Below are 24,847 nucleotides of genomic sequence, written 5' to 3'. Positions count from 1 at the left end.
GTAAGTACTGGTAATTCTGAATGGGTTGAGGCTGGGATTTAGCGCATTTGATGAGAAAGTACTTTATGAACATATACTATGTGTAGAGAGCATTCACTCAGTATCATTATCTCATAACTCCCCCCCCCCCTCTTTATATATATATATATATATATATATATATATATATATATATATATATATTGTATCTTCAGATATTAAAAGCAGGGAATGTGTTGTATCAGTTATATCCATTACTTCTGTATTCTGAATCTTGCATTCGATGATGACACACACAAACGAGGATGAAGATGAGGTAGCTGACTTTGAGAGAAAAGCAAGCAATTTGGATGCTAAAAGAAAAGAGGAAGTCAGTTAGAGCTATAGCAAAAACAAAGGGCATGGAGAAATGAAGAATTTGGAAACCACCAGCGACACCAGCAACCAACAACTACCTGATTGGCTGAGAAAACAACAGTAGTTAATGACAGACAAATCATAAAAGCTGTGAAAATGAACCCTAAAAGACGTGTCTGTAAAATCATCAATAACTTCCAGAAAGCTGGGGTGATGCTCTGACAATTTACTGTCCTCAGGAGACTTTGACACAGAATTATAGATGCTACACAGCAAGATGCAAACCTCTGACCAGCACCAAAAATAGAAAGGCAAGATTAGAATTAGCAAAAAAGCACAAAGGTGAGCCAGAAGAGTTTTGAGAACTGTGTTTATGGACCGATGAGACAAAGAGGAACCTTTATCTAAGTGTTGGGAAAGCAAAAATGTGGAGAAAAAAAGGGAACTGCAAATGATCCCAAGCATAGAGCCTCATCTGTAAAGCATGGTGGAGGTGGTGTCATGGCATGGGCATGCATGGCTGCCTCTGGAACAGGCCCTCTCAACTTTACTGATGACTTAATGTATGATGACAGTAGCAGAATGAATTTGGAAGGGTACAAACCATCTTGCCTACCAATATTCAAGAAAATGCCACCAGATTCATTGGGAAGTGCTTCATATTGCATCAGGACAATGACCCAAAACACCCTGCCAGTTCAGTCAAGGAATTTATAAGGGCAAATAAATGGAAATGCATTTACAGAAAGTAAAATGCATTTAAGGGCAAATCTCATGAACACTCAATAAATAAATGTAAAACACACAACTAATACATTATCCATTCACCACACTCACTTATTTTATTTTCTCATTTCTAATTTGCACATACTTGACCTGTACATACATAGTCGCCTATATTATATATTATATATTGTGTATTTCTTATTTTTTTTTTGCTGCTTGTACATTGGTCATTGGCTATTTCCTGTTATTTTGTTTCATTACCTGTGTCCTGTCCTGTTACTGTCTTTCTGTTGCACTGTGGAGCTTCTGTCACTACAACAAATTCCTTGTATGTGTAAACATACTTGGCCAATAAAGCTCATTCTGATTCTGATTCTGATTCTGAAAGTCTTAGATTGCCCAAGTCAATCTCCAGATTTAAATCCGATTGAACATGAATTTCACCAGCTGAAGAGGAGAGTAAAGGCAGAAACTCCCCAAAACAAGCAACAATTGGAATTGGTTGCATTAAAGGCTGGGAAAAGCATTTCAAAGGATGAGCCCAAGAGTCTGGTGATGTCTTTGGGTCACAGACTCACTGCTGTGATTGTGCGCAAGGGATCTGCAACTAAATAATAGCTTTTAATCTTTTATATCTGCCTTATGTTCAACTGTCCCAATACTTATGCTCACATCAATGAGTGGGATGGACTCTAAAAGTGCTGTTTGTCTTATCTGGTAAAACATGTATGTGTTGAAACGGCTAATAATAAAATGTGACATTCTGTAGTTTTGTCTCATATTCATCTTTTAATCATATTTGCAAATGTCTTGACTCCACAGGCAACAGAGAAATTTTGTCTTTACTGTTCCAATACTTATGTAGGGCACTGTATATATATGTGTGTGTGTGTGCAAAAGGGAATGCCCATAAATACACACAAAACAAGAATGTTTGGTGCTGTAATCATGTATTTTTTTATCCAACTTTGGAAAAAACAATTAAATTATTCGGTTTAAGTGTAATTAGAAAAAAGAGAAAATGTATACAAAAATAAAATAAAATAATATATTATCTGCATAGTAATAATAGCAAAATTACTTGGACCTCACTGTCATAATCACCAGTAATACTCACTGCTGACCAAATGGGGGCGACACAATCCAGTATTTAAACTTAATGCAGCTGGTCTCTGTACATAGAGTATAGAACGATTGATGGGCTTATTCTGGGCCTTGGTTATAAAAGGGCAAGTAAAAAAAAAAAAAAAAAAACTTACTCCTTTGGCAACTTACCAGAAAAACTTAATTTTCCATTTAAGATCTTTTTCTTTCCAGACAAGAGCCTGGAAAGAGCTACAACCACTCAATCAGACCCCATTATGAAGTATTCCCATATAAAACAAAACTGAAGATGAGCATATGCATGACCGCACATACTCCAAGGTACGTTAAAGCTGCTATTACTATATACTATAATTAATTAGCTATTGCTATTATTATAATTATTAGCAGCAATAAGAAATATAGTTAGAGCTGTGGCAAGTTGGTTAGTCAACATAATATGAACTGGACACAGCTGAACACAAGCTTTTTTATTGATGTGAGAGGTGCGATCACTTATTGCGTGTCTCAAAATTCTAAATTATCCAGTGCAATGTTCAAGTCAATATTTCTATATGTCTGCCAGAAAATACAAATAAAATACATTATAGCAATAAAAGAGTGAAGTGTGTTGTCAATCGGCCACTGATGGGCACAGAGATAAGGAAAACTGTGTTTCTTGAAAGCAAAAAGCACTCTGAACAAACCTTACATTCAAAACAGCTTCTAAATAAAATCAATCTGCTTGTGTAGGAAAGGTTTTCAACTTTACTGGAACTAAAGTATTAAAATATTTTGCAGCTCACCACATGGTACAATACTACAAACAAAAACAAGAACAGATCTTAACAGGATTATAGCCACAAAAATCCCATGATCCTTGGGGGTGTATTCACATTTTTGATTGAAGCAATCAGCTACAGGCCCTTTTCAGCATGCATCGGTATGCATCCTTGTGCCATCACTGTGTGGATTCTTTCAAGGCACTTCTACCACAGAAAAGTGTAGAGCGCAAGTTTGGAGGAATACAGAACAATAGAATAGAAACTATAGAAGTTTCAACGCATCAGCTTTCTACAAGGTCTTTTGTAGGAAGTTTCACTTTTAATGTGGTTTCATTTTATCCTTCAAGCTATTCCTCTGACAGTGATGAAGAGGGAAGGAATGTGTCACTTCTTACCCACATCAGCAGTCAGCAGCTGAACATTCAATCTGAGGCTAAACCAGACTTGCAGTCTTGGTTTGAGGTTTAACAGTGGTTGATATTGGGAAACCACCAAGTATTAGACAAGATCTGTGTGCAGTTGAGTAATATACAGTATAATTTTCAAAAGACTCTCACCCGTTATTGAATGCTATCAGTCTGGTGAAGATTTCCGACATATGTTCAGTGGAGAACAGTCAAATGAGCATACAAGGAAATGAGCAAAACTATCACATAAACATATTTTGGGTAATATATAGCAATGGTTCTCAACCATGATGATGGGGGCCACTAGGGGGCCTCAGTAAAGTTTCAAGGGGACCACAGAACTTTATTTAAATTAATAAATTGTTATTAATGTATTAAAATAATCCTTCACACTTTACAATACAGGCCCATTAGTCAGTATTAAATGAGTAATATATTTTTTATAGTTTTTATTAATCTTTGTTAACATTAAAAATACATGTTTATTATTAGTTCATACTGTAGTTCAGGTCCATTAAATATTAATCAACGCCTTTTGATTTTAATTATGTATTAAAGTTTAAATTAACATTAAAGCGATAGTTTACTCAAAAATTTTAATTCTGTCAATTCCTCACCCTCATGTCGTTCCAAACCCACAAAACCTTTGTTCATCTTCAGAACAAAATTTAAGATGTTTCTGATGAAATCTGAGAGCTGCATAGACAGCAACACAACTACCATATTCAAGGCCCAGAAACAGTAAGGATATTGTTAAAATAGTCCATGTGACATTAGTGGTTCAACCGTAATGTTATGAAGCTACGAGAATGCTTTTTGTGTGCGAAGAAAACAAAATAATGACTTTATTTAACAATTTCTTCTCTTCCAGATCAGTCTCCACCACCAATCACAATAGTACTATGACAAACCTCAAGTTAATGTTTTTACTGAAAAACATACACTTCTTGAAAATTCTGGAATCACAAAATGATTTGTGGTGAATAAACTGAATCTGCTCTTTTGGCTTGGGCTTGTCATGTGCTGGTTCTAAGCTGTTCCTAAGCAACTAGCTCCTGCTCAGGACCAGCTTAAACCAGCTCATGACTAACTAAGGACCAGTTGAAACCAGCTGCCATGCTTCAAAACATACCTAACTAGCATATGCTGTTTTTTTAACAGGAGAAGCGGCCCTCTAGGAACAGGAATTGACATGGATTGGTGACTTTAACATGGTCAACATCCATTTTCTCAGAAAACATAGTTGTTTGATTTATACTAAGTGTTGTGACCAGTGAGTAGACTATTCTGATGATGATTTCAATTGCAATGCCCCACAAACAAGCAGACAGCTTTAAAAACCACTATAGCGCTCTTTTCTATCACCACAAGGCATTTCAAGACTGTGATCTGCTCTCATCTGTCTCCTTCACACACCGCTTAATAGGGTTTCAACTTGTATACACCGATATTAACAACATGAAGATGGAAAAAATGACATCCAGTCAAATTAACACGCACTAGACTGCTTCGTTTGTGGCACAAATCTGGCCCCTCACAATGGACACAATAGAACTCATTCTGCCTTTCTAAGCCGCCCAGTCTTACTCGCCTGGCTAGTGAGCATGCACCTCACTTCCTGTCGGAATGGCCAACAGAATCCATGAGCCAACAGATTCCCCCGGCTCAGTCCTGTTGGCTCTGAGGATTTGGTAGGAACCATTGTCTGTGGGCAGCGAGGCTCAGGCGTGATTTTACCTGTCGCGCCGTGTGTTCATCGGGAGCGGTGATGGAAGCAGCATTAGGAAACACATCAAAAAGGGGCAGGGTGCGGACTAAGTGATTCAGCCATGATAACCAAATTTCTCTGAGTGCACCACCCTGCCTGCAGAAGCGAAAGAAGCAGCAGTGCCAGGCAGACAGCAGTGAAAACACACACGCTCTGACTCAGCAGTCTTTCTCTTGTTCAAAACTTAACCCCACAGGCATGCAAATGTAATATATGAATGAGTCATGGTGTGTTTAAGTGTGCGTGCAACCTTTATAAACTGCTGGCCATTTAATACTATAATGGTTCCCTTCCAGGAACTTCGAGCTGCGTCGAAACGCATATGGGAACGCCTTCAGCGTGACCAGGCTCTGAATATGATGTGTAATCAGTCAAACAAGGGCGAGGCTTCACGGGCGGGGTGACGTCACGACCAGGAAGTATAAAAGCACGTGCGGCGGAGCCGGCGTCAGCTTTTTGTCATTCAGCGAAGCGCTCTGTGTGTGTCAGTCTTATTTACTGTTGTTTGTCCTAGTTTTAAGTGGAAAGCATTCAGTATCATGCCAAAGCCAAGGGCAAGCTCAGGGGTGAAGCTTTCAGACCACGTTTTAAGTCGTGTGTGCATCCTTGCCCTCGCTATATCACGAGCGAGGACACACACGATTTGTGCGTGGTCTGCCTGGGTGCGGAGCACACGAATCGGTCTCCGCACCCGGAGGGCTCTCTTCGAGAAGGGAGCCTTCGCGAGCTCCCCACGCGGTGCCGGTCCCGCTGCTGCCGAGGCAGAGCGGCGGCTGCACTCGTGGGGCTCGCAGGCTGATCTGGCTGGCGAGTGTGAGACGGGCATGTCCTTATCTCCTCCCGTATCCGCCAGATCTGGCGCCCCGTCTCTCGGTGTGGAAGCGGTCTCTTCCCCCGAGACGAGGGCTCAATGCTTCGTCTCTCTTCCTCTGAGGAGGTTGATGTGACGAGCGTTCACAAGGTTTCGCCGCCTTTGTCGCCCCAATATGATATAATTATGAGCTTTGTAAGCTGCAGTGTTTGCACAAGCACAAAGCGAAAAACAAGCCGGTCCCGCTTCTGCCGTAAAAAAGAGAGAAAAAGGCTTGCAGAGAAAAAAAAAAGAAAAAGGCTGATCTGGCTGGCGAGAGTCAGACGGGCATGTCCCTATCCCCTCCCGCGCCTGATCTGGCGCCCCGTCTCTCGGTTCGGAAGCGGTCTCTTTCCCCCGAGACGAGGGCTCAACGCTTCGTCTCTCTTCCTCCGAGGAGGTTGATGTGACGAGTGTTGACGAGGTTTCGCCACCTCTCTCGCCCCAGTGTGAGGAGCTACTGCTACACAGGAGCCTTCCGTTTTCCCCGATCTCCTCACCGAGGTGTCGAGATCGCGGGTGAAATCTTTTCGTCCTGGCCATTCGTTCCCGCGGGAACTGAATGAGCGCGGGTATGCGGCGATGCCGCGGGTTGAACAGACGCTTGCGAGCTATCTGTCTCCCTCTACGGCATCGCCTTTGAAGGCTCCTGCTCGGACCCCTACTGGGGTGGAGCGGCTTGCACCGCGGCACACGGTGACCGTCTCCCCTCGGTGCCCTCTGGGGATTTGTCTGTCAACCCTGCAGTTCCAGGGCACAGCAGGTCCCAGCGAGTGTTACTCTCAGGTTCTTCCGCCTGTGATTTCAGCGGGCCTGAGAAACTCGCCTCAGCCGCCAGATTACGTGTCTCATTCCGGTGCGCCGCATCGAGACAGCGGTCTGGCCACTTCTCTGAACCCAGAGGTCAGTCTCGAGAGACTGATTTCCATAGAAGATCATTGGGCAGCGAGCTGCCGAATGTGTCTCTTTGGGTCCTGCCTTGCAGGGTCTGGTTCGTTCAGAGGTCCTGACGGGTGAGCCCCAGGACTACGGAGGACGACCCCTACTGGAGTGGAGCGGCTTACACCGCGGCACACGGTGACCGTCTCCCCTCGGTGCCCTCCGGAGATTTGTCTGTCAACCCTGCAGTTCCAGGGCACAGCAGGTCCCAGCGAGTATTACTCTCAGGTTCTTCCGCCTGTGATTTCAGCGGGCCTGAGAAACTCGCCTCGGCCGCCAGATTACGCGTCTCCTGCCGGTGCGCCGCAGCGAGGCAGCGGTCTGGCCGCTTCTCTAACACCAGAGGTCAGTCTCGAGAGACTGATTCCCTTAGTAGATCGTTTAGCAGCCTGGCAGCGACTGCCGAATGTGTCTCTTTGGGTCCTGCGGACGGTAGAGGCTGGCTATTCCATCCAGTTCGATGGGCCACCTCCGCTGTTCAACGGGGTCTGTGTGACCACGGTCCGCCCCGAGCAGGCTCTGGTCTTGGAACAGGAAGTCGATACTTTGCTGAGGAAGGAAGCCATCGAGTTGGTTCCTCCTCACGAAGTCCACGCCGGCTGCTACAGCCTGTACTTCATTGTTCCAAAGAAGGATGGGGGGCTGAGGCCCATACTGGATTTGAGTCTTCTGAACCGCTCAGCCAGAAAGCTGAAGTTCAAGATGCTCACTGTCAGGCAGATCGTGTCTCAAATCAGGTCCGAGGACTGATTTGTCACGACAGACCTCAAAGATGTCTTTTTCCATGTACCCATCCTTCCCTCTCACAGGGAGTTCCTGAGGTTCGCTTTCGGGGGCAAAGCGTATCAGTATCGGGTTCTTCCCCTCGGCCTAGCACTCTCACCCCGCACTTTCACCAAGTGTGTGGATGCGGCACTGGTCCCGTTGCGACTGCAGGGCATCCGCATACTCAATTATATCGACGATCGGTCGATCCTCGCTCAATTAGAGCGGGCGGCGATTCGGCATCGAGGTGTCGTTCTCGCCCACATGAAAGATTTGGGGGGTTAAGACTAAATGCCAAGGAAAGTGTGCTTTCTCCAGCTCAGAGAACCACTTATCCAGGTGTAGTGTGGGATTCGACCACGATGCAGGCTCGTTTGACCCCTGCTCGGATCGAGTCGATCCTCACGGCAGTTGAGAGAGTGTGAGAAGGCCAGCCATTCACTGTCAAGCAGTTTCAGAGACTGCTTGGGCTCATGGCAGCTGCGTCCAGCGTGATTCCTTCTGGCCTGCTGTACATGAGGCCCCTACAGTGGTGGCTCAAGACCAAGGGGGTGTCCCTGAGGGGAGACTCGCTCCGAGCTGTCAAAGTGTCACGCCGCTGTCCGTGCCTTAGACATGTGGAGGAATCCTTGGTTCTTGTCCCGGGGCCCGGTGCTGGGAGCTCCTTGTCGCCGCGTCTCACTAGCGACGGACGCTTCCCTCACCGGTTGGGGTGCGGTCATGAGTGGCCACCCTGCCCGCGGTCTGTGGAGTGGTCGCCACCTGACGTGGCATATCAACCAGCTAGAGATCCTAGCTGTGTTCCGTGCGCTCAAGCACTTCCTCCCAGACCTAAGAGATCACCACGTGCTGGTGCGCACCGACAGCACGGCAGTGGTCTCTTACATCAACCACCAAGGAGGTCTGCGGTCGCGCCACTTGTATAAGCTGGCACACCAGATCCTTGTGTGGTCCCAGGGCAAGCTCCTATCACTGAGAGCTGTGCACATTCCTGGGCATCTTTATGTGGGAGCAGGCATCCTGTCGAGACAGGGGCCGAGGCCCGGGGTATGGATGCTTCACCCGAGGGGTGAAGCAGATGTGGAAGTTTTTGGCCAGGCACAGGTGGACCTCTTCGCCACTCGAGAGTCAGCGCAATGTCCCCTCTGGTTCCTCCTGGACACTATGGTACAGACGTGGCCGAGGCTCCGTCTGTACGCCTTCCCCCCGATCGCTCTGCTCCCGGGAGTTCTGGCGAGAGTGCGCCGGGACGAGGTCAGCACCGTTCTGGCCGGGCCGAGTATGGTTCTCGGACCTGATATCTCTCCTCGACGGAACTCTGTGTGAAGTGCCCGTCAGGAGGGACCTCCTCTCACAGGCCGGGGGCACCGAGGTGCACCCTCACCCGGAGTTATGGAAGCTGTGGGTGTGGCCCCTGAGGGAGTTCCTACTGGAGTTCCTGCAGGCCCGTTTTTCCGCAGGGGTAACCCATTCCACTGTTAAGGTCTACGTGGCAGCTATTTCGTCATACCACGCCCTTATCGGTGGCCAGTCAGTGGGTAGACACCCCCTAGTTACACGTTTCCTCTGCGGTGCGCTGAGGCTGAGGCCTCCGGTACGATCTCGCGTCCCTACGTGGGACCTGGCTGTGGTTCTGGAGGCTCTGTGCATTGCACCTTTCGAGCCCATTCAGGAGATAACTGAGAGACTCCTCACTATCAAGACCGTTTTCTTATTGGCTATCACCTCTCTGAGGAGGGTGGGTGACCTTCAGGCCCTGACTATTCAGGCCTCTATTCACTTTGCGCCCGGTTCGGCGAAAGTATTCCTCTACCCCCACTTGGGGTATGTTCTGAAGGTCCCATCGGTCGTTCCACAGCCGGTCGTACTGCAGGCCTTCTGTCCTCCTCCCTTCGGGGAGCCAGCCCAGGAGGAGCACGCAAAAAGTCGGTCCAGCTGCCCGTGTGCTATGGTCCGCCTAGGAGGGGTCTTCCTGCTACGAAGCCCTCTCTTAGTAGGTGGATTGTGGGTGCCATGGCTTTGGCATACAAGGCCTCTGAGCTCGCCCTGCCGGTGGGAGTCAGAGCGCACCCAACCCGAGGTGTGGCGGCCTCCAAGGCCTTCTGGGCAGGTGTTCCATGGAGGACATCTGCAACGCAGCTGGGTGGTCCACGCCCCTGACTTTCGTTAGGTTCTATGACCTCGACATCCGAGCCACTCCCGGCTCCTCTGTCCTTTCGTCCTGACACCAGGCAGGAACTTGTCAGTCTGGCGGCGTTGGTATCTCGTTCCCATATGCGTTTCGACGCAGCTCGAAGTTCCTGGAAGGGAACGTCTCAGGTTACGTATGTAACCATGGTTCCCTGAAGGGAACGAGATGCTGCGTCGTGTAGCCACACTTCCCGCATCCCTGACAGCGCTTGCTTCATGACTTGAAGCTGACGCCGGCTCCGCCGCACGTGCTTTTATACTTCCTGGTCGTGACGTCACCCCGCCCGTGACGCCTCGCCCTTGTTTGACTGATTACACATCATATTCAGAGCCTGGTCACGCTGAAGGCGTTCCCATATGCGTTTCGACGCAGCGTCTCGTTCCCTTCAGGGAACCATGGTTACATACTTAACCTGAGACGTTTTATGTGAGACCTTCGTTTGAAAATATCTACTTTAAAGCTTTCTGGAAACATTTACCTGGTTTGTTTATTTTCTCCAGCAGCATAATGTAAATAAATGTGTTTTTTTTTTTTTTTGGCTCAGCATTATATGTGTTTAAACATAAATATAATAGTGCTGTCAAACGATTAATCGCGATTAATCACATCCAAAATAAAGGTTTTAGTTTACATTATATATGTATGTGTACTGTGTATATTTATTATGTATATATAAATACACACACACATACAGTATATATTTTGAAAATATTTACGTTTATACATTTATAAATATATATACATTTATATATATTTTTTTTTCTTAAATATATACATGCATGTGTTTGTATTTATATATAGATAGTAAATATACACAGTATACACACACTTATTACATAAACAAAAACTTTTATTTTGGATGCGCGATTAATCGTTTGACAGCACTAATATATAACTATAGAAAAGAGAGTATACAGGCAAAAGTCTACAAAAATAAAATTTAAAATGTCACCATATTTCAGACTGTAAATACAAATATTCAGAATCATATTCAAAAAAGAGAAAAGCACTTTACAAAATACGATGATGATATTATTAATATTAATAATAATAATAATAACAGATGTGACAATGCCTACTTGTAATTAGAGGTCACATTTTTCCAATAAAAATTTTGGCTACTAAAATGTTATTAGAATCTGGAATTACTGAATAGAGTTGTACACACACACACACACACACACACACACACACACACAGATAGACAGACAGAAAGACACACACACACACACACGCACACACGCACACACACACACACACACACACACACAACAAATAGGATAAAAGGCTGCCAGAAAAAGCTTTCACAAGTTTCAAACATCACTGGCTATATATTTATATTTTCCAAACAAAACACTGTATGTGTCTGTTATCCATGAATAAGACATTTAGACATAAAGACTCCATAAACTATGCGTATGTAATAACAATGCCAGAGGCAAAGAATGAAAAGGATTAAGAAGAGCAATGCATGCATTACACAGTGTTTTGCAATCTACCAGCCTATAGGTAATCAGATTTCATTGTTATAACCTCATATCAGATTATACATCTGAAATCAAGTACCAACAATATTATCATATCTTGTTATATGTACAGTCCTATTGTCCTATTGTATATATGCTGGCATGAATATGATGCATTAAACCCACATCCGCTTCACTATGTAAGTGTTATAAGTTCTATCAATACTGCCCTCGTACTTGCATATGATTTCCAGTAGGGGACAGTCTTATCTCCATAGATCCAACTGACATTCATCATGCAAAGAAAGTATGGTTAATAACTAAGATACTTTATAACAAATTCACCCTGGTAGATCAAGACGTCACCCCAGGAGTCAAAGGTCATGTTGGGGTCTTTATGAAAATGACCTCTCACCTCCTTTCATCTTATTATAAATGACAACACCAAAGACAAGGACACAAAACAAACAAACAGGAACTGTAAATAATTGACATCTGGATGTAACTTTATGAGTCTTTAACCTAATCTTTAAGAGTTAACACTCAAATACACTGGGTCAGTCTAAACAAGTAAGGATTGTTTACACTCTGCTGGTTAATTCCTCTTGATCTGGATAACACGACACCCAGCTGTTTACAGCTAATTGGTTTACATGCATTTTAAATGTTAAATTTCAGTCAGACTAAGACATTAATTCATCATATAAATGACTGCACTCATGCCAATCTTACAATTAATAGCACTAGACAGAGAAAATAGATTGTAGCTCTAGTTTTGCATGTGCATTGGACTACAATTGGCCTCAATTGTGCGCTTGCATTGAAAGACAGTATGATTATAGTATGATTATAACTGTGCATGTAAACACGCTTACTGATGCATGACACAGCTATGAATTGTGTCCCTCATGCACATCTCTGTCTATTCAAGCTGTTTGGGTAAATCATCTGTAGCCTAAACACACGACTCACATTTGTTTGGATTGTGGTTATATTTGAGGCAGCCCCCTCTAAAAGAAGAGCAAGGTATGGGGATGAAACAGATAACAAAAAAGGGGATAAAACAGCACATCTGTGTATTTGTATGTGATTTTTTTTCTCCTCTATGCTGTAAAAGCTGAGAATGTACAGCTGTTACCTTAAAGGGATATTTGTCCCATAAATGAAAATTCCAAATGCATAAGACTTTCATTTATCTTCGGAACACTAATGAAGATATATTTTATGACACCTTTATGTTCCTCCATTGAAGATCCATTCCAGAGATTGTAAAATTATCCATATGAATCAGGTGGTTTAATCCAAGTCTTCTAAAGAGACTTTTGGTGGCGTTTTGGTGAATAATTTTTCAATGGGTGGACAAAATCTCTTAGGTTTCATTAAAAATGTCTTAATTTCTGTTTCAAAAAATGAAAGCCTTATGGGATTGAAACAACATGAGAGTAAGTAAATGAAGACAGAATTTTGTGTGAACTACCCTACTGAGCAAAATATCTGACCCTCATAAATGACTTTTATGTATCCTAATGAAATCAAGCTGTCATATTAAATATTATGTATAATAATAATTGTTTTATTATTACTAAACATTTTACAGTGTACTTCAAAAAGGACTTGGTTAGAATAATATTTATCTTCTGAGACACTGTACTGGTGCAATTTTAAATGACAAAACACTTCATAATCAAGATAATTAAACCCTTTTAAACCCTTCCCTTAAAAACTAGATCGGTCCTTCACTGCCAATCAAACAGTAATCAGTTCTGATCATCTCAGTATGAAATCAAAGAAAGAGAAAAGGAAGGAAACATAAGCATAAACAGACATAATATTTCCACACATTTAACTGATTCACTGTGAGTATTTACGCGTTGAATATTTATTGTCTACTGTGACATCTTGGATAAGTTACTTATGATAAGACTAATGCAGTATGTAATGCCAGGGGGGAAAAAATGGTATATTATATTACAGACTATGTACAACCCTGCTTTCAGACAAAGTGTCTTTTAATAATCCTAATTTATCGAGACAATATCAAGCCTCCCATCACTGTTAAAGGCCAGGCTGGAGTTGTTTCAAGAGTGGACAGATTGAGTCAGGGTAGCTAGAGTGGTCACACATGCTTTGCACACATGAAAGCCAGTGTTGCTTTTCTTTGGCTACCCTTAACCCAACTATTATATCAGCATCCTGCAAACTCTGACCTGTCTGGTAGCGGATGTTATTGGTCCAAACGAGACCAGTATGGGCGCCTGTTTTTGTTGGGTGGCTGACCAAAGAAGAATGCTCTTAAAGATGGCTCGTCATGGCTGATGTTTGTCTTTAAGGAGGACTCTGAGACAGCTGGAAACAGATGCTTCAGGAATGGCCTCATGCAGGCAGGTGTATTTGTCTGAGAACTACAGCGGTAACACTTTCTATGAAGCTGCACTTATTCTTGAAATAAAACAAAATGTGCCTTAAATAACTTTCAAGTTAGTTTTTAAAACCGCAACATCTCCACTTTGAAATTAATCAAAGATGATTGCTAGAATTTTCTTAACACCAATGTACAATTTAATTTAATTTTCTATTTATTTATATCAAAATTACGACATTACATTATCACTTCTATGCATCAACAGAGAGAGCACAATTCAATACTTCAAGCAGATTAATATACACACTACTGTTCAAAAGTCTGGGGTCAGTAAGATTTTGTTAAACAATTTCATACATTTATTCAGCAAGGATGCACTACTAAATTGTTCAAAGGTGACTTTTACATTATGAAAAAATTCTATTTCAAATAAATGCTGTCCTTCTGAACTTTCTAGTCATCAGGGAATCCTGAAAAAAGTAAATGTATCACAAAAATTATTCCACAAGTGTTCCACAAAAATATTAAGCAGCACGACTGTTTTCAACACTGCTAAAAATAAGAAATGTTTATTTGAGGAGCAAATCATCATATTCGAGTGATTTCTGAATGATTATGTGACACTGAAGACTGGAATAATGGCTGCTAAAAATTCAGCTTTGCCTCACAGAGATAAATCATATTTTAAAATGTATTCAAAAAAGAAAAGTCCTTTAAAATTGTAATAATTTTTTCACAAAACGCTGTTTTTATTGCATTTTTGATCAAATAAATGCAGACTTGTTGAGCATAAGAGACTTCTTAAAAACATTAACAATCTTACCGACCCTAAACTTTCGAACATAGTGTATATATTAAACTATTAGCAGTTGCTTACAAAAACAAAACATTTAATGCATGTGACATACAATATATGTTCATATGAAGCAATGTGCCACACTGGTTAGCTTTTTGTACTTTCACATACCTTGCAGCTAGGTTTGCATAGGGTTTCACCTAGCAGGTATGGTAGTCTCTATGTATTAAATTTCAAATTCTTTGTGGTGGTTTGCAATAAAGGAGAAAAAATGTACGGCCCTAATGTATGTGTTGTTAAGTAGTCAAATAAAGGCTGTGTTCTCTATCCTTATCCCTCCAACTGTCTCTGTTTTTTTTTTGTTATTAACAATGATTTAAACTTACATTTAACATTATTCTGCATATTTTGCCCCTAACTGATGGTGCAAATAAATGTATGGTTAACTGGTAAACTCTCCGGTTCGCTCTCTGTCTGTTTTTGTGCTCCTCTGAAGCAGACATTCCCAGTACGGCTGACTGCACTTTTCAGAGCTCACTCACTTTGCATCGCATCACATTGACTCCTGTTGTTTTGGGGGGCCGCAGCTCTATTGGTGGTGGTGAAGTCAGGCTCAAAGATGGTTTACCCACTCTGGCCGTGTCTTTTGTATCGATGGATTAGTGGAATCAAAGGTAATGGCAATGGGCAAATAGGTAGCTAAACAACCACGCCAATTTTTTCTGCCCTGGACACTGACTGCAGCTCAGTTGAGAATTGACACTGTGCCCACTTTGAGTCAGGGCTGGGTGCATTGAGTTGCAAGGGTTCAGACATTGACAGAGCAAGGCCTACTGGGTCACGAGGTCTCTGTCATGGGTACACTGATGTTAAACTACATGTGGTATCCGTTTGCACTAATGCAATGGGTTTATGTTGTATATTAACCATGTTTGACTGCAGCACCAAACATGCATGTCAAACCCTATGTGACTCAAGGCCAAAAGAAAGAAAGCTTTGAGTCTGTTCTTTCAATAACTATGAATATAAACACTACCACAGTATCTTCCTCGACACTTGATACTGAAATTATACTAGCAGACTAAAGCGAGTGGAAACATCCTGTTCTTTCTTTTATGGTTATTTATTGTCGCTCCTGCCCGTGGAAAACCCTGCATTACTTCAAATAAATCATGTTGTAAACATGTGTCAATGTTTATATCAGAAAAGGATGTATCAACTTTTCCCTTTGTTTATCCTCCTGCATGTTTAATTAGAGTTTGTGGTTCCAAACAGCAAAACAACTGCTGATTTCTCAAGATTATGTCTTATCACTGTTATGTAGGAGGCTATGAGTGGCATGTGTGTGCTCATTCTCATAAAAAACATCTCTCGTCTTGGAGGTGTGAATGGAACACAAGTAACCATAAATCTGACCTTGAGAGCAGTTCTGTCTTGTGTGCCAACATCTTGGAATGCTCCAGGGATGATGGAACGGATGTGATATGATGCGCTTCCATTCTGACTATGTGTATGCATGTCTTTGTGTTTGTGAAGCAGCGGTTTACTCTGAATTCTCAACAGGAAAATCAGAGGAAGAAAAAAAATAGTAGGAAAAGGCTAATTAACATGACAAAAAATAAAGCTGCACTACATTATTGCCACATGGTCAGATGACCCAAAAATGGTGGCCACCATCAGGGATGCCATGCTTTTGTATGCAGAAAAACAAAAGCTTTATCTCATATGAATGTATTAATTTCTTTAAAATTGACATCAAAGGGATGTTTAAGATTTGAGACATACAACATACACTAGAACTCACACTGATTTATCTTTTATCAGTCATCTCATACTGTGGTATTAATCTGCACCATATAAAAGTACATCATTATCCACAGTTTGTCTGTGTATTCATAATTTGTGGGCGTTGGCGTGCTGTGGTTTGACAAGCATCACATGTGCCTGATGAATCATTGATCAGTATTTGAGAAAGTCGTTAAAATAAAATTATGTTGTATGCATGTGTTAAAGTGATGATGCTTATTTCAGACCTTGGTGATGGTATCATTTTCATACAACCAACGAAATGTCATAGTCTTCTTAGAAAGGTTTCCATTAAGCATTTCTAGAAAGATACAGTTCTGTGATTGTATGCAAATCCCAGTGTATGATTTTGAAAGACTTTGCTGTAAACTAGGGATGCACCGAATCCAGGATTCGGATTCGGCCGAATCCTGGGCTTTTTGACGGGGTTCGGTTTCGGCCGAACCTTAGATTTATTTTCCACTGAAACCGAACTCTAGACTTGCGCTACGACGTCACACGGCCGTTGATTACGTGAAGGTGTTTACATAGGACCCGTTCGAATGTAGTAGGCTGTAAGAATCTGAAAATGGAACTCGTAAGCAAAAAAAGTTTTGTTTGGCAGTATACTTTCAACCAAAAGAAGGCGATTCAAGTCGAGCTTTATGTTCAATTTGCAATGCCAATTTGTCTCGTGGTGGCAAGTAGAGCCCTGCGCGGGACTGTTTTCTTCATCCCGCTCCCGTCCGCGCCCGCCGAATTTCTGACCATTACCGCCCGCTCCCGCAATATGTATGTCCACTCCCGCCCGCACCCGCAAAACTCTGAGAATTTATTCCCGCACGATAATAGAGATGCATTGATTTTGTGTCTTTTACCGTCCCGCAGGAAAAAAAAACGTATTGTATTGCTATTATTAAAGAGATTCATGTTTGTTTCTTTCCCTGACCTGCATGTATTCTGACGCACTGGTAGGGAAGATGAATATAGCCTGGGCTATCGGGGACATCTAAAACGCTTAGGCTACCGCGCGTTTCTTTAGACTTCAAGTACTTTGATTTTGTTGACAATGACATCATGTCGCTAGGTTAGCCGCCCATTCCCGCCCGCAGCAAAGTTCAAACCGCCCGCTCCCGCGAGATTTGCGTTGGGTCCCGCGGGACCCAGCGGGTCCCAACCCCAATGCAGCCCTCTTGGCAAGGACCCTAAGCAGTACACAACATCGCCGATGTTAAAACTAAGGATGCGAGTAGGATTCGGTATTCGGTTTCGGATTCGGCCGAATCTTAAACAGTGGATTCGGTATTCGGCCGAACCCCAAAAATCTGGATTCGGTGCATCCCTACTGTAAACAAATCAGTAAAATCAACTATCAGTCATGGAACACTGGGTGTGAGTGAGCAGGACTCAACAGTGGCCTGGATAATCTCCAAAGTCATACCATTTCAGGAGACACGTTTTCTTGGCAAACACCCATCTCTCTCACTCCTGCACAATGCCTCACATCCCTGTGATTGGCAACTTTAAGAGAGCTGGAACTCTATATCTACAGGGCATGAATATTTCTATACCTGCTCTTGATTAAAGCATTGTAAAGGCTTGTACTTTACCAAACAAGTTCTCTGGCACTGTATAACTTTTGCCAACAAGTCTCTCGGGCAGAAATAAGTAGCTTAGTATTCGAAGTGTGTAAATAAAGTATTTTCCATAATAGTTTTTAGAATAAAATGTGAACATGACAATGCATTTAATCCTGATTTGTTTTTCAAGTCTAATCTTAAGACTCTACGGTCTACTCCTATTTTGCAAGCACTCAAATCAGATATGTTTGTTCAGTCAGTGTAATATCTGGTTTATGCATTGGTTGCTACAGCAATGCTGTAGGCGTTAACAACTGAGAGTAACAAGCTGTGAGTATGAAAATGGAAATTTTGCCTCATCAGTTCCTCATGTGGTGCATGGGAAAATGTGCCTCGTGATGATCTGGAATAGCTTTGTAAACAATAAAAAGGTCATGTGTTTTTGTGGTTTTCAGGCTAAATAAATTAAACAGATTTGTGTCAATTGTGCCTAAAAATCTGATTCCAGCTATTAGTGAACAAAGCCTAAGTTTTTTTAATAATATAGCAATCACATGATGAGTAATGTGATGTGGGTGTGCCCAACAAGTAAATCTGTTATCTTGTCAAAATACAACATCACCCTATTTCAAATTGTAATATATCTCATATATGATCAGACTGTTGACAAGCTATGATCAGGTAACAACCAACTAACAGTACAGTGACCTTGTGACCTCCAGCGGTATGTGTGAACGGGGCATTTGAGACAGTCTCGTATCAGTTTGGTTTGAACAATGAGCTCTTGACTGTGTGACCTGCTTTGTGTTTGTTCTTGAGCTCTGTTTCTAGTGTGTCAATGAGATTGCAGTAAGAATACAATAGAATAATGTTTGAAATTCGTGATTCAAAAATAAGAAAGAAAGATATGAATGTCTAGATATACGTCCCTCAGTTGATTTTCATTCTTTATTCTTTGTCTTAGCTTAAACATTTTAATTGTACATCACTTTGTAGTATGTATATTTATTTATTTATATTTTTCTATTATGTACCGTGCACCTTATGCAGAAGCTCTGTAATTTCGTTGTATCTTGTGTACAATGACAATAAAGACATTCTAATTCTAATTCTAATTCATGCGTCTACCTGGCGCGCGTGTGTGTGTGTTAGTGTGTGTGTGTGTGAGAGAGAGAGAGTCAGAAGGCACGTGCAGCTCTGAAGGTAAATTTGCAGTTAACAGTGATGTATGATATACTGGATGAGGTCAAGAAAGTGGTATGAACAGTCTCAACATTGGCAAACAGAGTTCCTCATCACTCACCCTGCTACCCTTTAAGGGAAAACACGGGCACGGTCCACTGCAGTCCCGGCCTGCACACGGCTCCTGCAGCTTTGATCCCTGCACACACAAAAACACATAGAGAGACAAGATTACATCCTGTACTACTGTCAAAGTCATACGTCAATACTGTACAAAGAAAACTGTACTCTGACTGATAAGTTATACAGAGATTACATCATTGATCAATGTACATTCTCTTTTCAAAACTGCAATAAAATTTTATGAGTATCGATTAATTCTCAGTATCTGTGGATGTGTGTAAGAGCAACAAGTTGTAGCGTAGTTTGTGAAAGTGAATGTCAGTGTAGGATTGATCTGTTTGTCTCCCTGCAGGCTAGAGAAGATCACCTGGACAGCAGTAAGTGGTATGTGATCTCATAGAGGAACAAAAGACAAAATCCTGCTCTGGATTTTAGCCTCTGGTACAGCATACCGAAAGATCTACTTCACAAAAAATAAAAAAAGGAAGACAGGGACTAGAGGTCATTCCATTCATACTGGCAAAGACGATTAGTTACCCTATATATCCCTAATGCTAAACCTAAACCTTTTTACTATAGAGCACTCACACACACACACACACACAAACACAAAGATACATATGAGCTCTATTGTCCCCTCGCCCCATGCTGAGATCACATTCCAAAGCATTCACCCTTCCCAATCATCTCTCTCTTTTCAATGCTGTTTTTTTCTCTTAAAGACCCCAACGTACTATATTTATACAGTATTTGAACAAACTCTAATATTTCATTGCCAAATGCATGCTACTGTTCAAAAGTTTGGGGTTGTTAAGTTTTATTTAATTTTTTTTAATAAGTCTCTCTTTAAGAATTCACCAGTGCTGCATTTATTTGATTACAATACAATTTATTTGAAAACTATAATTTAATACAATTTTAGATAACTGTTCTATTATAATATATTTTAAAATGCCATTTATCCTTGTGATGGTAATGCTGAATTTTCAGCAGCCATTACTCCATTTTATTTAGATTTTTTTGTATTATACAGTAAGTGCCTTTAATGTAATTTTTGATCAGTTTACCATTTTATCAGCTCACCATTTTAAATAATACCTGTGCATTGGTTGGGTCATTAGCTAACTAGATTCCATAACTCACAAAATATTTATACATAGAGTTATTAATATTACTATTAAGTGTACTTGCTGCTGGTCTGTAGATATGGCTTGGGGTAGTAATGTGATTATTTTGCTCATTATTCATTTAGCACAAGAAACATTATATGCACATAAACAAATTCAGATCTTATGTAACAACATGTCCTGTAGGACAAGCTCTGTGAAACCAATCCCCTTCATTCAGCAGACCTGTGAATAATGTGATCAATGAAAGCTGCACATATAAGGGTCTTTTAAGTGGTCATCCCCTGCTGGAGTTCAGAGGTCACTGGATAGCATTTCACTTTGATTAAAGGATGAAAAGGTGCAGACAAGCAGGGATGAGGGCCCCATGAGGTCTTGGACAGTGGGCACTTACCCAAAGGGTTCGGACTACCATCTAGAAAAAAACCTCAAAGGTCTTAAACCGATAACCAAGATCTTATTTACTAATCACAAAAGGCATGTGCGTCCAGTGTCTGTGTGTGTGTGTGTGTGTGTAGGTGATGTAAGGCCCTCTGTGAAACCTGCCTCCACTCAGAACGTCACATGACTCCACAAAGCCTGAGATTTTTCTTGTGACTGCATTTTTTTGTGAGGTTTTGGCTCAGACAAATAATGGAGGGATATAAAGAGAGTGAAAGCAGGAGTAAGAGAATGAGTACGGATAAAAAAAATGGGGGTACATGAGAGGAAACCAGTAAAAAGTAGGTTAGAAAGCCGGGATTGCCCTGGACAGGCCTTGCCTCTCTGCTTCTGATCTCCTGTTTACCACTAATTGCTCTGACAGAAACAGGCCAGAAAATCTGCAAAGAGGGATTCAGATAGAAGTAGTGACTGAGAGAGAGGGGAAAAAAATCATATACCACGCAAGACAAATCCTGACCAAATATTGACCTAAGTCTGACTGCCAAAAAAGGCAAAAACATACACAAAACAATCCTGGAAACCAAAGAATTAAAGATTTTGTGAAAATGTACAAAACGTAAGAATATCAAAATCCAAAAATATGTTTTCTATTATTATATTTCTATGTGTATTACTATTTTTTATGAAAGTAATTCCTTACATTTTCTAATAATAATTAAAAATAATAATAAAAGATGCAAAGATATTCTTGAAAACAAGCTAAAAAAGCTCATCTCAAATATACATTTGGTAGAAATTTTAACCATGTCCCATTATTTTTCACATAAATTTTCTTCATTTTTTATTTAAATCACTTAAGATAATTCCTTTCTGCATCATTACTAAATACACTTCAGCAATACTGTAAAAGGTAACAATCATGGCAAAAAAAGAATTTATTTCTTGAATAAAATAATCAGAATCAGAAAAGAATGATAAATAACGAATGTCAAGATAAATCCACAGAGGTACTCAAATGATACAAACTCATCTCTAACTGCAGAAGTATCAATTTTACCTCAAAGTCAGGAAGATAGTTCACCCAAAAATGAAAATTCTGTCATTAATTACTCACCCTCATGTAGTTCCAAACCCGTAAGACCTTCGTTCATCTTCGGAGCACAAATTAAGATATTTTTTAATTAAATCTGAGAGCTTTCTGACCCTGCCAGCAATGATATTACTACGATCAACGCACAGAAACATAGCAAGGACATTGGTAAAACAGTCCATGTAACATCAGTGGTTCAACCATAATTTTACAAAGCTACGAGAATACTTTTTGTGCGCAAAGAAAATAAATAATAACAAAATATATTCAGCAACTGACCCTTTAAATGACAAAAAAGCAGCTGACATGTAGACTTATGGGTCTGGGGTGGCACACAAACACATATGGCGCAAAGTTAAGTGTCAAGTAATTACTCTATTCCATAACTACTACCTAACAGATTAGAGCCGACAGCAGGTGGCAATGCAGAAAGGGGAGAAGGATAATCCAACACCCCTCTCTGAATTTTAACCGGCTGATCCTGTCCCGGAGGAGATCCCCCACCTTTGTCATCCTCTTTTCAGGATGCTAAACCCACTTGGTGAGAAATGAAAACATAAGCCATTTATGTGAATTCAGGCCCCTCTCCTGTAAGTTAAGCAAACCTTCCCTACAAGGATCAACAAGCCCCTCTCAATAGCACACCTTGACATTCCTTTGCAGCTTGTTCAGTGGAATGAATTGAGCTATTTGGAGTAGGACAAAGAGTGGAACTTAAGGTGAAATCTTTAAGCACACATATCCAGACATACACACACACTCGGCCCTGCAGGCAAAAGGACAGGATCCATTTCACATTTTGCCAAAGAAATCAATGGGGGTCTTGCCTTCCTCCTTACTGTTTTCCTCCAAAGCAAAGCAGCTTGACATACCTGAAGTGTGTTTGTACATATTATGTATTACACCTCCTTAACTTTAGCCAACTGTTATATGCAAAGCATCATCCATAAACATTCAGTTATTTGCACCCACAGCAATAACATGTGGGTAATGAACTGAACACATATGGGTCAAATCAAGCAATTCAAATAAAGCATATCATGACTGTGAGTCTGTGACTCTGACTTGTGAAATCAGGACTGCTATACTGCCGTCCAAAGCCAAAGCGCACTAACTACACATCTGGTCAAAATTGAGTTACAGGAACACAGGATTCAATGATCTATGCTAAGCTAAGCTAAAAGTGCTACCGCCAGACCTGGAGATCGGCTGAATGGATTCAAAAATGGTAAAACTCAACTGTTTAACTCTTGGGGAGTTGTAAAATGAGCCTATTTCCAAAAAAAGTGGAATGTTCCTTTATGTTCTAAAATGGGCTTTGTATCATCTTGTATCATCAGCGTTGGTGTTTGTTGACTCGGACATCTCTCCACGTTTCAGGCAGCTAATCCAATTTTAGGGGTTATTCCTTCAAAAGTTAGCTGGCTCCGGTAAAGTTATATAATTCAAAGAAAATTTGAAAGTTATACAGAATGCAGTTTGTCCCCTATTCGCTGGCATATGCCATATGACTAACGTTACCAGACCATGCAAATAATAAATTTGTTTTGCACAAATAACCGTTTCATTTGTTAACATAGCCGTTCGAGGAAGGCTTTATGACCAAGCGGAATCCTCTGCCGCCCGCCTGGTCGCTCCCGCTTCCCAGCGAGCGGGACGCGCTGACTGCAGTTCCAGCCGCGTTTTGATTTTGGCAAATAAGTTTGGATGAATACAAACAACGTGATTATCATGAGCACAACATCCAGCTAGGCAAGAAAACATGCAATCTACCTGAGGGATGACTTCTTTCACTATTTCACAGCCTGGATCACAGGCCAGTGGTTTGTATAATGTGTGTGACATTTATTGTATGACATTCAAATTAATTTCAGAATAATTGTACATAAATAGCCTAAGTTAAGCAAACAAATTCGTTTTTGTTTTTTTTTCCCGGAGAGCCTTTTATACACCTTATGTACTTAACCGCGGATGTGGAACAGTACAAATATTTTGAGCATCCCTTATTATGTCCCTTATTTTCCTATAAAGACTCACAATTATCCCTTATTTTCCTTTATGGCATCCCTAGTTATATTGTTAGGCAAAGTTTAAATTGTGTGATTTTTTTAACTACTGTTGTAACTACGTGGTCTGTAATGAATTACTTTTTAAATAAAATGAGCAAAACACTCTTTGTGGTGAAAGGAGCATTGCAATAAGACGATCTTGAAGCTTACTACTGAGCAATTTTAACATGCAAACATCAATAACACTATTAAAGTTATTAAAAACAATCAACATGTAGTAAGAAACACAACAAGAAAGCTGGATGAACACATTTAGTTTGCAGATACTGCACTTTGCTTTTGCAATAGTGTTTTAGTTGTGTAAGGTCATCCAAAGGCAGTGTGCAGTATCTGCATTTTGGTGGTCAAAAGTCACTTCAGCGGTCATGGTTTTTATCTATAAAAAATTTAATCCTAAAAAGGCTTTAAATTAATGCATTGCCACTAATCTACCCACTACATGTTTGACTGGCTGATGTAAAAACTTTGAAGGCATTTTTCTCAGTTTGAGTGTTTGCGTAGTTACTGCACTTTGCCTTTGTAGGGCAGTATAGTTATATTGGGATGTTTGGTTACCCTTGGGCAGCAAAACAGCATGCACAAGCAAACAACTCAAAAGGCTTAAGATGCACTGGCATTTGCATACATGTACACTTGAGAAACCCAGAGGCCACACACAGACTCTTGAGAGAGGTTAACCTCCATGCTTGTCTGCTCACATTCCCTCCATCATCTGCTGTCATCAATCAATCCACCCATATCAGTGTGTGACAGAACTGAAAGCAAGACTGAAAAAAACACAGGAGAAGAAAGGGAAAGGATGTAAGAGAAGGGACGTTTATCTTGCTCTGCTGTGACTGATGAGCTCCTCTGACAAACGGCACAGCCCAGAGAACAGAACAAATAAAAAATAGTGGGACATGAATCTGATGTACAAATACTTCACCTGTCGGTCTTTACAAAAATACACAGTATTTGCATTTTGTTTCTGTTACACTTCCAAGTTCTAACACAATATTTTTTTTTGCCCTTTAATAATAAAGTCAAGATAAAG

The 24,847-nt window shown here is 41.2% G+C and overlaps 1 protein-coding gene across 1 annotated transcript in view; it reads right to left on the bottom strand.

The window, feature by feature from the left end:
- The window catches only part of LOC306879180 (uncharacterized protein), a 129,273-nt gene that overhangs the window by 43,210 nt on the left and 61,216 nt on the right, over positions 1-24,847 (bottom strand). Inside the window, exon 4 of the mRNA XM_079431981.1 lies at positions 19,143-19,220. Coding sequence (XP_079288107.1) covers positions 19,143-19,220 — 78 coding nt within the window. The remainder of the gene's footprint in view (positions 1-19,142; positions 19,221-24,847) is intronic.

This window comes from Barbus barbus, assembly GCF_936440315.1.
Source record: "Barbus barbus genome assembly, chromosome: 2".
NCBI lineage: Eukaryota > Metazoa > Chordata > Actinopteri > Cypriniformes > Cyprinidae > Barbus > Barbus barbus.
This window is presented reverse-complemented; position numbering and strand designations above follow the sequence as displayed.